Source organism: Mustela nivalis (assembly GCF_964662115.1).
Source record: "Mustela nivalis genome assembly, chromosome: 9".
Taxonomy (NCBI): domain Eukaryota; kingdom Metazoa; phylum Chordata; class Mammalia; order Carnivora; family Mustelidae; genus Mustela; species Mustela nivalis.
Window position 1 is genome coordinate 21,118,006 of NC_139028.1, and position 15,498 is coordinate 21,133,503.

Sequence of the window (15,498 nt, forward strand, 5' to 3'; positions counted from 1 at the left end):
TGGGCCTTGGCCCTTCCCTGGACCCACTTAACTAACCCAACCGCAGAGTCTTCCTTCACCTTGTGGCCAGACATCTCTTCTCTTCGGTGCCCAAGCCCGCAGCTACCTCAGGCCTTCTGCATCTGGGCCTGGATGAGAACAACAGACTGAGGGTGTGTCATTACTAAGGCCCCGAGCCCCTCCCGCACCCCAAGTGCCTGTGGAGCCGCCCGCACTCCGGACCCAACACAGCATTCTCCTGCCTTGTTTGCTGCCTGCCTTGCTCGGAGGAACCCGGGCCTGCGCTGGAAACCATGCGATGCCCCCCACCCCCTGAGACCATGTACCTCAGGCTGAAGAGTCTGGCCTCCTGCGAGCTCCTGTCTGGACAAGGTGACACTGATGGGGGATGTCCGAGCCCGGGCACCTGCAGGAGGACAAGAACAAGGTATTAGGAGTTGCCTTCCGAGGCCAAGGGCCTGCGGGCTCTCTGTGCATAGTATTCTGGCAGTTGTGGATGTGTGGCCCTTACTTCACCAGGACAAAGCCCCCAGCATGTCTGGAGGCTCTAATACCTCAGCCTCAGAGATATCAGACCCTTTTCTTTCTCTTTTTTGTAAGTCTCCTTTCTTGAGCACTCTATCTCAGGATTGGGCCCAGGGCCCTACCAGAGGTTGGGCTGTAAGTTGGCCCCCAGATGCTCTGCTACCCCCCTTCCTCCGCTGGCTCCGTGCATTTCTCAGGGGTGCTCCTTCCCTTCCTCGGGCTCCTCTCCAGAGTCCTCCCCCCACCCCAAGTCTCAGGTCACAAGCGCACGACTTGCAAGAAGCCAACAAGCCATAGGAGAAGTCTGGGGTGTCTCTGGGTCCATATCTTGGTTTTTCTCTTTCTGGACCACCATGGGGAGAGTTGTGCGTTCTTGTTTCTGTTCCCTGGCAGCCCTCCTCTGGGCTGAGCCACACAGGGTCGAGCTCCCTGCAGTCCTGCTTCCCGTCAGAGGGCTCTCTTGGGGGTTGCAGTGGATGTTCTCCGACATCTGTCCCATCGTTTAAATAAAATGCCCCTGGGTTTGTCTTGAAGGCTCCGGGGCTGCCCTTGCCTCTCTGCTGCACAGCCACCAAGTCTCTGCCAGCCTACCTCTCATTTCTTTGTCTAAGAAACTTTTGACCCCACCCCACGCCCACTTTTTAGGCATCATCTACCATAGAGAAAAAATTCCGTTTCGTGATTTGGTTCCTCCTGGGTGCTTTGGGGCTGGCACCTGTGTTACAGCCAGCTCTATGACAAGCCTGTGTTTTCTACATCAATTAAATCCCTGCACGTCCATTTGCCACAAGGCAGTCATGTGAATGTGTCTTCTCTTTGAAGGCCTTTGCCTCCCTCCTCTTAAGACTAAAGGAAGCGAAAACTAACATGCACAGGCCACCTCCTAGATTCTCATCTGCTTCTGACAGCAAGCCTGTAATCTCAGTGTACGGATGGAAACCTGGAGGCTCGGAGACCCGGAAGGGGCTGAGGTCCTGAAGGAAGTAGCCCAGTGTCCACCCAGCACAGAGCCCCCAGCCCCCTCTGTGCACCCCAGAGCTCCCTGTCCCTGAAGTGCTGATTGGCTTCACCTCTCTCCCCCAATCGCTACTCTGCCACCTACCAGCTGGAGACTCTCATCCTGCATCCTGCTGTTTCCCAAAGGCCACTGGCATTGTTTTCTGACATACGCAAATGACAGCAAAGACCCCTGAAGGCCCAAGCTGGCAAGGTTAGGTGGGTTTTGTTTTCTGCTCCAGTGGTGTGAGCGGCTGGCATAGTTGGCGTTTGTAGCAACAAAATTGCTGGGAGAACCAACTGAGAAGGCCAGGTTTAATGGATTTGCAGGAGAAAACCAACTTAAAACATACAAATGAACCTAGCTTCCATCAGTGGCCTAGCTGCTCTGCTGCAGGGAGGGAGGAAAGATGTAACATTTGTCCAATATCTTCCGCGTGCGGGTTCTCTTCAGATATGATCTCATTTAACCCTCTTAACCTGCGGAGTTGGTATTATCTTACAGATGGGGAACTTCAGGCTCAGAGAGGTTAAATGAGTACAGCTCAGGTTCGCCCAGGGTTTGAACCGAGATCTCTGTGTCTCTAAAAGCAGAGCTGTGTTGAGCCTGCTCCCCAGGTCGGCGTCCGCACCTTCTTCCTTCTACTCACACAACGGTCCTGGCCAGCTTGATCTGAAGACCCGTGTCCCAGGGAGGGAGTGGCTTCTAGCTGGGTGAGCAAACCCCCCCCACCCTCAGACCCGGGCAAGCTTTACTGGGGGACTTTTTCCAAAGACCCCAAAACTGTCCCCTCTCTCCCCTCAGAGAATGTAAAATCTAGCTGGGGAGTCTAGAATCCTGGAGCTTTGTAGCTGAATGGAACCTTGCAGATGACTGTTCAGTCCACTCCCGTTTATGGTGGCAGAAACAGCCTAAAGAGATTAGGGTTACCCAAAGTTACACCCATGGTGTGGCAGAAGCAGGACCTAGACTTAGTCCCGCCCACCAGCCTGGGGCTTCAGGAAAGAGTATTTTAAAAAAGATACTAATTTTGAACAGGCTACACGTTCTCGTGGCTCAGTATTCAAATGACACAAGAGTTACTCCATCCACTGGCCAGTCTTAACCTTGAAGTTTCCTTCTGGAGATTTTATGCAAATACAAGAAAAGAAGGGGCAGTGTTTTGACCTTGTTCCCTTACTGGTGGGGTAAGGGTCATTCCTAACCTAGGATCAGACAACCTCCCAAAGCTGTCTTGTGAGATGTTCACTGTTTTCTTAAGGGAGCAGCGTTGGCCATCGCAGCCCCCCTGCCGTGCAGACTTCCACACAAAATGGCAGCTTGGGGAGGGGAAATAACCCTGACCTGAGGACAGCCGGGTGTGCCTTGGGCTGGAGCACCTACAGGCTCTGACCTGAACAAGTCCTCTTCAGGCCTGTGTCCCCCCCTGGTTAAAAGCTCAAAGCCTGAGCCCACATTCTAGGGGTGAAGCAGGCTGCCGCCTTGGGTGGGGAGCTGCTTTTATCCACAGGGAGGCTGGAAAGCCTCCAATAGCCCAAGATAGGCTCTGGTGGGGAGGGTGACTGGTGGGGGTTTCCGGGCCCATGACCACCATTTGCGGGGTGCGGGGGGGTGGAGAAGTGAGGATTAAAAAATTGAGCCCCTAGCCTCACCAATGTCCTGAAGAACGGGGAAATCCCTTTGTTCCTCCTTTCCTTTTGCATCTCCTGTCTCCCCCATGGACTCTGCCATCTTTAGCAGGTATGTCCCATGGAGGGCCCGGCGAGGCGAGGGGCCACGGTGGAGGAGAGGGATGCCTGCTCTTGGGAGGCGGGAGCAGAGGGACAGTGCGTGGAGTTCCACTCTCACAATTAAAAGCAGAGGGGTCATGAGTCAAACAAGAGTTCTCACTTTATCCTCTCTGTGCCTCAATTATCCTGTCTGTAAAATGGGGTGACCTAGCCCATAAAGTTGTTGGGAGGATAACAGTTATTTTTTTTTTTAAAAGATTTTATTTATTTATTTGACAGACGGAGATCACAAGCAGGCAGAGAGGCAGGCAGAGAGAGAGGGGGAAGCAGGCTCTCCGCTGAGCAGAGAGCCCAATGCGGGGCTTGATCCCAGGACTCTGGGATCATGACCTGAGAGCTGAAGGCAGAGGCTTTAAGCCACTGAGCCACCCAGGCGCCCCCTGGGGAGGATTAAAGAGTTAATACATAGGATGTCCTCAAAACAGTGTTCAATGCATAGTAAGGGCAGTGACCTCACCAAGACAGCCACAAAGATTCCTGACCTCACGGCCCTTCATAACAACTAGCGACTATTCACGGACAAGACACCACAGAGAACCCTAGAACAGTGCTGAGGCTGCAGCAGCACCTGCAGCACAGAGACCGAGACGGACTGCCCCAGAAGGGTAAGGGAAGTGGTACCTGCCGGCCTTAACCGCCCCCACCCCAGGCCAGGGCAGCACCACGCTGAGAGGACCCCCACCTACGGTGCCTCCAAGGGAGGAGAGTTCAGGTTAGACACCCAGTTCCCCCAGCATTGTGGGTCACTGGGTGGGAGCCTCTTCTGTGGCTCTGCCCCATGGGGATTGCAGGGGGCTCTGTGACATAAGTGGGGAAGGATTTCCAACAACCGGCACTTAGATCTTGGCCAACCAAGTCCATACTTGCAGAGCCCAAGTACTTAGTAATTAATCCCAACCAGGGGCTTTATCTAAACCAAGTCAGTGGTACGGCCAGGCCCGGAAACTAGGCAGGGTGCAGGTCGGCCTGATTCAGGTCTTCTTCCTCAAAGAGGAGTCTGTAGGCTCTGTAGTCTGCGCTGCCCGTGCCCAGGCAGCAGGACTGCTGATAGCCCCACCAGCTGTGGAGTGTGGCTCCCAGCCCCTCCTGACCAGAAAGCCTGGTTTGGGAAAATTGGAGAGTTGCCTATAGGGGGCTCTTTGTGTTCCACTGAGGCTGGAGAAGCTGAATCATGGCCACATTTGCTACGGAGCACGGTCCTTGGCCCCATCTGATAGGAAGGGCTGGTAAGAACACCTGGAATCTTCTGCATAACCCAGCCACACTTGGGCCAAGAGGCGAGTGTGCAGAGCCAACCACCCCTAGAGCAAAGCTAGTGGCCCTGTTTGGTCAGAGAAGTGGGGACATGGACCAGCTTGAGTCAGGACCGCGAAGAGCCGTCATGGCCTTGGAGCTGCTTCTACCACTGCGCCTCGGCAGGGAAACTAAATCTGTAGAACACCCTGCTGCCCATGTGACTAAGGAGCTTTACCAGAGCTTTTCCTTTTACAGAGGAAGCTGCACAGCCGGCCCAGCAGCCCTGTTTACAGTGGCACTTGAACAGAGAGTGTAGCCTGTGGCTTTTTCTGTCTGCAGAGCAAAACTGGTGGCCTCATGTGAGCAGGATATTCAAAGCACACTCTTGTCTGATTTGGGTCCCAAGACTGTGAACCATGCAGGCCTTGGGTACTGTCCTGTTGCCCGGCCAGGGCAGGGAAGCAAATTCATAGCCTTAAAATGTAGGCAACCATGGAGCTCATCCTATGGCCTCACTTGGGCAGGGACCAAGCCAGCAGTTCTGTCCAGCTGCTTTCAGCCAGTGGTATACCCAGCACCCTTGATCTCAGAGCTTAAACAGTTGCCTTGTCCAAAAATAGACCCTAATAGCAGGCTTCATCTACCCAAGCCGTTACCAGTAGATTAGTCCAGAATCCCAAACTGAGCTGACCTTTGAAATACTGTTTCTGCCAAAGCAAACCTGCAAAGTCTGGAAACAAAGACCGTTTACTCAAATGCAGATAACCAATATAAGGAATCAAGGACCACAAAAATCAGACAGATGTGATACAACCAAAGGAAACAAAGAAAGCTTAATAACTTACTCTAAAGAAATGTAGATCTAGGAACTGTCAAGGAATTCTGCATAATCCTTTTAAAGTAGTTTGATGATCTACAAGAACATGTACACAACTAAATAAAATTAGGAAAACAGTTCATGAACAGAAGTTCCACAAAGAAGCAAAAGCCGTCAAAAAACCCCAACAAATCCTAGGGCTGAAAAAATACAATAACTGCACTGAAGAATTCAGTCAGAGCTTCGAAAGCAGACTCAAACAGGCAGAAGAATCAGCAACTTGGAAGATGGGACATTTGAAATTATCCAGTCAAAGGAACAAAAAGAAAAAAAGAATGAAAAAGACTGAAGAAAGCCAGTGGGGCTTATAGGATACAATGAAAGGAAACAATATTCACATTATGGGAATTCTAGAAGAAGAGGAAGGGACAGAAACTATATTTAAAGCAATAATAGGGGCTCCCTCTCCCACTCGCCCTGCTTGTGTTTCCGCTCTTGCTGTGTCTCTATCAGATAAATAAAATCTTTTTTAAAAAAAGATTTTATTTATTTATTTGACAGAGAGAGAGAGAGAGATCACAAGTAGAGCAGCAGGCAGAGAGAGAGGAGGAAGCAGGCTCCTTGATGAGCAGAGAGCCCAATGCGGGGCTCGATCCCAGGACTCTGGGATCATGACCTGAGCCGAAGGCAGAGGCTTAACCCCCAGAGCCACCCAGGTGCCCCTAAATAAAATCTTTTTAAAAAATAAAGCAATAATGGCTGAAAAGTTCCTAAACTTGGGGAAAGAAAAAGATATCCAGATCCAAGAGGCCCAAAGGACCCCAAGTAGGAACCCAAATAGGGCTACACTGAGACACCTTAAATTACTAAAAGCTAAGCACAGAATTGTATTTATTTTTAATTTTTAAAAATGATTTATTTGAGAGAGGGAGGACGTGCACACGTGCTCCTATGGGGGGAGGGGCAGACGAGGAGAGAGAATCCCAAGCAAACTCCCTGCCAAACATAGAATTTTAAAAGTAGCAAGAGAAAAGTTTACACAAGTGACCCTCCATAAAGCTTTTTGGCAGACTGCGCAGCAGAAAATTTTCAGGCCAGAAGAGAACAGGATGGAATATTCAAAACTTTGAAAGGAAAAAACTATCAAACAAAAAAACTGTACGTAGTGAAGCTCTTCTTCGCAAATGAAGGAGGGAGGAAGAGACTTTCCCCGACAGGAGTTGAGGGGTTCACCAACAGATATGCCTTCCAAGAAATGAGAGAGGGAATTCTTTGAGTGGAAATAAAAGGACACTAATTAACATCATAAAAACATAAGACGTTGTAAAATCCAGTGAGAATCGTAAGTATATAGTCAAAGTTAGATTCTGTAATATAGTAAAGGTGGTGAATAATTCACTTACAACGAGGGTTTTAAAGTTACCAACAGAGTTCTGGTCTAGGATGGCAATGCTGGAAGACCTTGAACTCACCTGCTCCACGGACACACCAAATCCACACTATTTATAGAGCGATTCCTTCTGAACAACTGGGGGCTGACTGAACAGCTTCTGCACAAGCAAGGGTAAACCATATAGAGAATGGCAAGAGAGAAGAGACACAATCACAAAGGGAGTCTCCACCCCCGACTTCGGAACTGCAGTGGGGAGGGATAGGACGGAAGGACTTGGAGCAGATGGGTCTGCGCTGGGGCACAGAAAAAACAAACAAACAAACAAACAAACAAACTGCAGTTTAAAAGGGCAACTAGAATAAAGGAATCACCCCTAGGACCTTGCCAAATGGCTAGGGAGCTGTTGGATCTCTCTCTGGGTGCACAGGGGCTTATGACATCACTGTCTGTTTCCCCTTGGTCTTGATAGCATGGACAGGAGCGAAGTCTGGGCACTTGAGCTGGCCAACCCCCTTAGCAAGCACCAGGGCCCTAACCCACACCAGTCCCAGACATTCCACCAAGGTGGCTTCAGTGCAGCACACGTAGGATACCTCTGGCCAGGGCTCATTATAGCTCTAGTCGGTGCAGCAAGGTTATAGAGGCACGGAGCACCCCAGAAGACCCCAGGCCTGCACCATTTCAGCTCCAATTACCCTTTCAGTTACCCTTGTGCTGAGCACCTTGGGACATCCTGCCTTGTGCCCATTTTAGTTGCAGCTGTCCTCCCAGGGTCCCCTATTCGCAGGGAGCCCCAGGACCTCCCTGGCCTGTACCTACTTCAACTACAGTTGTCCTGTCAGGGCTCCTGCATGGAGAGTCCTGGGACTGCCGCACACTATGCCCACTTCAGCTCTGACCATCTCACCAGCACAAGTGCCCAGGATGCCCAACCTATGCCAGACATGGTTCCAGCCAGCTGGCCAAAGTCACTATGCGCACAGTCTACACAGGGATGACCATCAACAAGACTATCCCTTCAAGTTTAGGAGAAGTGGCTATTCCACCTAATTCAGAAAGAATAACAGAAAAGCGAAATGAGACAGGAATATGCTCTACCTGAAAGAATAAGACAAAACCTTAGGGCAAAAACGCTAAGTGAAGGAGAAATAAGCAATATGCTTGATAAAAAATTTAGTATGATCACAAAGATGTGTATCAGACTCGGGAGCAGAATAACGCAGCAGGAGCTCCAACACTGCAATAGATAATTTAGAAAAGAACCAATCAGAGTTGAAGGATACAGTCCCAGAAATCAGAAGCACAGTGTTAGATTAGCAGAGGCACAGGAATGGACCAGTGATCTGGAAGACAGACTAATGGAAAGCTGAACAGCACGAAGAAAAAATTAACGAGGATAGATTAAGGGAGGTCTTGGACAACATCAAGCAAACATTTGAATTATCAGGGTCCCAGAAAAAGAGAGAGAGGAAGGTGCAGAAAACTTACTGAAGAACTTATAGCTGATCATTTCCCTAACCTGTAGAAAACAGTTTCAGGAAGAATGTGGTTCCAGATAAGATCAATCCAGGGAGGCCCACACCGTGACATACAATAATCAATATGTAAAAGGTTAAATAAAGATGAGGAATTTTAAAAGCAAGAGGGAAGCAAAAATTTACATAAAGGGAACCCCCATAAGGCTATCAGCTGATTTTACAGTAGAAAGTTTGCAGGCCAGAAGGGAGTAGTATGTTATTTTCAAAGAAGTTCTGAACAGAAAAAAGCTACAGCCAAGACTACACTACTTAGCAAGGTTATCATTTAGAATCGAAGGAGAGTGAGTTTTCCAGACAAAAGTCAAAGGCGCTTATCATCACTAAATTGGCTTAGAAGAAATATTAAAGGGACTTCATTAAGTGTAAAAGAAAAGACTGTAATTAGAAAAAAATTATGAATAAAAAGATGTAAAATATGATGGTAAATGCATAAAATGTGGAGGGGCGAATGAAGTTTTTTTTAGAAGGTGTTCAAACTTAAGTGACCATCTACTTAAAACAGACTGCTAAATACTTAGGATGTTATACATGCATATGATAACCACAAACCAAAAACTATAATAGTTAAGCAAAAAAGAAAGAAAGGAATCCAAGCATAACACCAAGGAAAATAATCACAAGGGAAGAGAGCAAGAGAAAAAGAAAGGAACAAAGAAAAACCACAAAATCAACAAGAAGTAATTAGCAAGATGGCGATGTTCCAGTCAAAAGACATAGGGTGGCAGAATGAATTAAAGAAACAAGTCCCATGTATAGGCTGCCTACAAGCATTTCAGACCTAAAGACACAAGAAGACTGAAAGCAAAAGTATGGAAGAAGATACTCCATGCAAATGAAAATGAGAAGAGAGAAGCTGGATTGCATTCTCGTATCAGACAAATAGTCCCTAAAACACAAAGTCCTTTAAAGCAAAAGTGCCCTCCTATGTAACAGATATAGCAGGGCACGGCATAAAGGGTCCCTCCCGCAAGATATAAAAATTGTAAACATCAATGTACCGAAAATTGGAGTACCCAAATACATAAGGCAAATATTCACAGACAAAAAGGGAGAACTTGACACCAATACAATAATAGAAAACTTTAACACTCCACTTAGATCAACATCTAGATCACCAATGCAGAAAACCAGTACAGAGTGTGTCCCGGTGATACAGCAGACTGGAGGGACTTAACAGGTACATGCAGAACATTCCATCTAGAAACAACCGAAGGTACATTTACATGCACAAAGAACATTCTCCCTGGTAGATCACATGTTAGGCCACAAAACAAGTCTCCATAAATTTAAGAAGACTTAAATCGTATCATGCATCTTTTCTGACTGCGGAAGTATGAAACTAGAAATCAATCATAAGAAAACAATGGACAAAACCCCACAAACACATGGAGGCTGAATGTGCTAGTAAACAACCAACGGTTGACAAATCAAAGAGGAAATTAAAAAAAAAAATACACAGAGACAAAGGAAAACGGAAACATAATGGTCCAAAATCTGTAGAATACAGAGAAATTAGTAGTTCTAAGAAGGAAATTTTTAGTAATACAGACCCACCTCAAGAAAAAAAATCTCAAATAATCTAACCTTACAGCCAAAGGATCTAGAAAAAGAACAATCAAAGCCCAATATTAGAAGAAAGAAGGAAATAAAAATCAGAACAGAAAAAATAAATACAACTATATAAGACAACAAAGAAAAGAGAAATGAAACCAAGGGTGGGTTCTTTGACAAGATAACCAAATTTGATGAATCTTTAGATGGACTCATCAAGAAAAAAAGTAAGGACACTGATAAAATAAAAAATGTAAGAGAAGGTGCACCTGGGTGGCTCAGTGGGTTAAGCTGCTGCCTTCGGCTCAGGTCGTGATCTTGGGGTCGAGCCCCACGTTGGGCTCTCTCCTCGGCGGGGAGCCTGCTTCCCCCCCCTCTCTCTCTGCCTACTGTGATCTCTGTCAAATCTTAAAAAAAAATGTAAGAGAAGTAATGACTGACCCCACAGAAACACAATGGATTCTAAGAAACAACTACAGGAAATTATATGTCAACAAACTGGACAACCTAGAAGAAATGGATAAATTCCTACAAACATATAACTTCTTGAAACTGAATCAGGAATGAAGAGAAAACAGAATGGGCCAATTACTAGTAAGAAAATTGAATTGGTAATCAAAAAAATTCCCCCCAAATACAAGTTCGGGAATAGGTGAATTCCATCAAACATTTAAAGAAGAGTTAATATCTATTCTTCTCAAACTATTCCAAAAAATAGAAGGGGAGGGAAAGCTTCCAAATACATTTCACAAGGCTAGTAATACCCTGATACCAAAACCACACAAAGAGATTGAAACAAAGAAAAGAAAGGAAGGAAGAAGAAAAACTACAGTCCAGTGTTCCTGATAAACACAGATGCAAAAATCCTCAACAAAATGTTAACAAACCACATCCTCAGTACTTTTAAAAAGATCATTCACCATCATCAAGTAAGATTTTTTGTGGGGAATGCAAGGGATAGTTCCATATTTGCAGATCTGTCAACATGATACACTACATTAACAAAATGAAAGAGGAAAAAATCATATGATCACCTCAATAGATGCATGAACATTTGGCAAAATTCAACATCCTTCATGAACCAAAACTCTCAACAATTTGGGTTTAGAGGGAACATACCTCAACACAGTAAAGGTCATATATGAAAACCCACTGCTAACATCATACTCAAAGGGGAAAAACTGAGCGCTTTGTTTTTGCCTTTAAGATCAGAAACAAGACAAGGATGTCCACTCTAGCCACTTTTATTCAATATAGTACGAGAAGTCCTAGCCACAGCAATCAGAAAAGTAATAGAAGGCATCCAAATTGATAAGGAAGAACTTAAACTTTCAATATTTGCACATGATATAATGCTATATATAGAAAACCCCAGGGGCACCTGGGTGGCTCAGTGGGTTAAAGCCTCTGCCTTTCGCTCAGGTCATGGTCTCAGGAAATTACAATCCTGGGATTGAGCCCTGCATCTGGCTCTCTGCTCAGCAGCGAGCCTGCTTCCCCTCCTCTCTGCCTGCCTCTCTGCCTACTTGTGATCTGTCAAATAAATAAATAAAATCTTAAAAAAAAAAACCCTAAAACACTGTCAAAAAGCTATTAGAAGTAGTAATACATGGTAATACACAGAAATGGATGAATTTCTTTACAATAATAATGAAGTAGCAGAAAGAGATTAAGAAAAACAATTCCACTTACAATTGCACCAAAAAGAATAAAATACTTAGGAATAAACTTAATCAAGGAGGGGAAAAGACCTATAATCTGAAAACTATAAAACATTCATAGAAGAAGGTGCCAAAGATGGAAAGATATTTCACACTTTTGAGTTGGAAGAATATTGTTAAAATGTCTATATTACCAAAGCCATCTATGGATTCAATGCAATCCCTGTCAAAATACCAAGAGCATTTTTCATAGCACTAGAATAAATAATACTAAAATGTGTAGGGATCAAATAGCCAAAGCAATCTTGAGAAAGAAGGAAAAACTGGAGGTATCACCATCCTAGATTTCAAATTATATCACAAAGCTGTAGAAATCAAAACAGCATGGTGCTGGCACAAAAACAGACACAGAGGGGGCACTTGGGTGACTCAGTGGGTTAAGCAGCTGCTTTCAGTTCGGGTCAGGATCTCACAGTCCTGGGATTAAGCTCTGTGTCAAGCTTGTTGCTCAGCAGGGATTCTGCTTCACCCTCTCCCTCTGATCCTCCTCCCTGCTTGTGTTCTGTCTCAAATAAATAAAAATCTTAAAAAAAAATATACACAGATCAGGGGCGCCTGGGTGGCTCAGTGGGTTAAAGCCTCTGCCTTCAGCTCAGATCATGATCCTAGGGTCCTGGGATCGAGCCCCCCCTCGGGCTCTCTGCTCAGCAGGGAGCCTGCTTCCCCCCCTTCTCTCTGCCTGCCTCTCTCTGCCTACTTGTGATCTCTGTCTAATAGATAAAATCTTAAAAAAAAAAATAGATACAGATCAATGGTACAGAATAGAGCCCAGAAATAAACCCACAATTATATGGTCAATTAATCTACAACAAAGAAGGTAAGAATATACAATGGAAGAAAGACAGTCTTTTCAATAAGTGGTGCTGGGGAGACTGGACAACTACATGCAAAAAATCCTACTGGACCACTTGCTTGCACCCTACAAAAAATCAAACTCAAATGGGTTAAAGACCTAACTTTGAGACAAGAAATGATAAAACTCCTAGAAAAAAACATAGGCGGTAATTCCTTTGACATTGGTCTTGGCAACATTTCTGTAGATATGTCTCCTCAGGCAGGGGAAACAAAAGCAAAAAGAAACAACTGGAACTACACACAAACACACAGAAAAACACCCCCAAACAACAACAACAAAAACAACTTTGCACAGCTTAGGAAACCATCAACAAAATGAAAAGACAGTCTACTCAATGGGGGAAATTATTTTTCAAATAATATATCCATTAAGGGGTTAATACCAAACATATATAAAAAACTTACACAACTAGACACCCCCCACCAATAATCTGATTCAAAAGTGGGCAGTGGACCTGAATAGGTATTTTCCGAAAGAAGACATACAAACGGCCAACAGACACATGAAAACAAGTTCAGTATCACTAATCATCAGGAAAATGCAAATCAAAATCACAATGAAATATTACTTTACACCTGTCAGAAGGCTTGAATCAAAAAGGTAAGAAATAACAGGTGTTGGTAAGGATGCGGAACAAGGAAACGGTGTGTACTGTTGGTAGAAAGATAAATTGGGGCAGTCCTCAAAAATTTAAAAATAGAAATGCTGCATGGTCTAGTACTTTTGCTACTGGGTATTTACTCAAAGAAAACACAAACACTAATTCAAAAAGATACGTGCACATGCACCCCCCCATTTATTATAGCATTATTTAAAATAGCCAAGATATGGCAGCAATCCAAGTGTCCATCAATAGAGGTATGGATCAAGAACATGTGGTGTATATAATACAATGAAACTTTGTATTGTATATTGTATTGTGTTATATACTGTAAGTACTATATTATATAATATTTCATATACAATGAAATATTACTTGTCATAAAAAAGAATGAAATCTTGCCATTTGTGACATGGGTAGACCTAGAGGGTATTATGTTAAGTGGAATAAGTCAGAGAAAGACAAATACCATATGGACTGTGGGATCTAAGCAACAAAACAAATAAAAAGCAGAAAAAGACCCAGAAATACAGAGAACACACTGATGACTGCCAGAAGCGGGGGTAGGATTGGGGGGGGGATAAGCAAAATGGGTGGAATGAGAGTTACAGACTTCCATTTATAGAATAAGCTGCAAGGATAAAATGTATATCCTGGGGAATATAAGTTAGTGGTGTTAGAACAGGGTTGTATGGAGACCAACAGTAGCCATACTTGTGGGGAGCACAGCATAACAGAGACTTGTGGCATCATTGTGTTGTACACCTGAAACTAATGTAACATTGTGTCAACTCTACTTCAACAAAAAAGAAAAGAAACTGATGTAGTAAAAATAACCATAACTATAATAATCTGTTATTAGTTACACAATGTAGGGAATATATACATTGTAAATGTGAGGAGAAGAAGAGGTTAAAGTGTAAAGCTTAGAAATTCTATTGAAATTGTCATTAGTTTAGAGTGTTATCATTTTAAGATATTTTATATTAGCCTTACAGTATCCACAAGGGAAAACTTATAATTACACAAAAGAACTTGACAAAGAAGTCAAAACATATTGATACATGACATAAAAACATCAAGACAAACTAAAAAGCAGGGTTAAAAAAAAAAAAGAAACAATAAACAAAATGGCAATAGTAAGACCTTACTGTATAGGAATACTTTAAATGAAAACAGATAAAATTCTGCAGAATGGCTGACTGGATAAGCAGACAAAAAACAAGGTCCAATGATACTGTCTACTAGAAACTCACGTTAGCTTTAAAGACACAGAGACTGAGAGTGAAGGGATGGGAAAAGATTTCAAGCAAATTGTAACTGCCCAAAAGGCAAGGGTAGCTCTATGTACATCAGATGAAACAGACTTTAAAAATGGCCCAAACTGGGGTGCCTGGGTGGCTCAGTGGGTTAAAGCCTCTGCCTTCAGCTCAGGTCATGATCTCAGCGTCCTGGGATCAAGCCCCACATCGGGCTCTCTGCTCAGCGGGGGGCCTGCTTCCTCCTCTCTCTGTCTGCCTGCCTCTCTATTTTTGATCTCTGTCAAATAAGTAAATAAAAATCTTTAAAAAAAATGGCCCAAACTGACAAGATCATTTTATAATGACAAAGGAGTTGTATCAAGAAAATATAATAAGTATGCCCAACACCGGAGTATCTCAATACATAAAGCAAAAACTAAGAGCTACAAGGAGAAAAAGAGTAACACAATAATAAATGGGGACCCTAACACCCCACTCTCAATGATGGATTAATCATTGAGATTAATCAGCAGATGAACAACACCATATACCGAACAGATCCAGCAGACACACACATACCCTTCCACCCAGCAGCAGAATACGCATTCTCCAGTGCCCAGGGAACGTTTTTCAGGACAGATGATAGGTTAGGCTGCAAAACAGGTCTTAGGAGACTTAGTCAAGGAGACTAAAATCATACCAATCTCTTCTCTTAACACAGTGGTATGAAACTAGAAATCAAAAACAAGAGGAAAAGTGGCAAATTCATGAATGCATAGGAATTAAACCCCACTCTCCTGAACAACCAATGGGTCGAAAGAGAAATTAAATGGGAAGTAAAGAAGTATCTTTTTTTTTTTTTTTAAAGATTTTATTTTTTTTTTTTATTTGACAGAGAGAGATCACAAGTAGGCAGAGAGGCAGGCAGAGAGAGAGAGGAGGAAGCAGGCTCCCTGTGGAGCAGAGAGCCTGATGCGGGACTCGATCCCAGGACCCTGAGATCATGACCTGAGCCGAAGGCAGTGGCTTAACCCACTGAGCCACCCAGGCGCCCCAGTAAAGAAGTATCTTAAGATAAAAGTGTAAATAACATACCCAAATTTACAGGATGCAACAAAAGCAGTTGTATGAGAGAAGTTCATAGCAGCGAGTGCCTACATTAAGAAGAAAGCACAGAAAGAAAAAAAAAAAGGCAAGAAAACTCGTACACAAACAACCTAGATCCATACCCC

General features: G+C 44.3%; 1 protein-coding gene across 33 annotated transcripts in view; it reads left to right on the forward strand.

Moving 5' to 3' along the window:
- CEP164 (centrosomal protein 164) overlaps positions 1–1,319 on the forward strand; it is a 57,050-nt gene extending 55,731 nt beyond the window's left edge. For all 33 annotated transcript variants that reach the window (XM_082683416.1, XM_082683418.1, XM_082683420.1 and 30 more), the window contains one exon: positions 71–1,319. In XM_082683416.1, the coding sequence (XP_082539542.1) occupies positions 71–167 (97 nt within the window). In that variant the 3' untranslated portion in view covers positions 168–1,319. The remainder of the gene's footprint in view (positions 1–70) is intronic.
- The last annotated feature ends 14,179 nt before the right edge of the window (positions 1,320–15,498 follow it).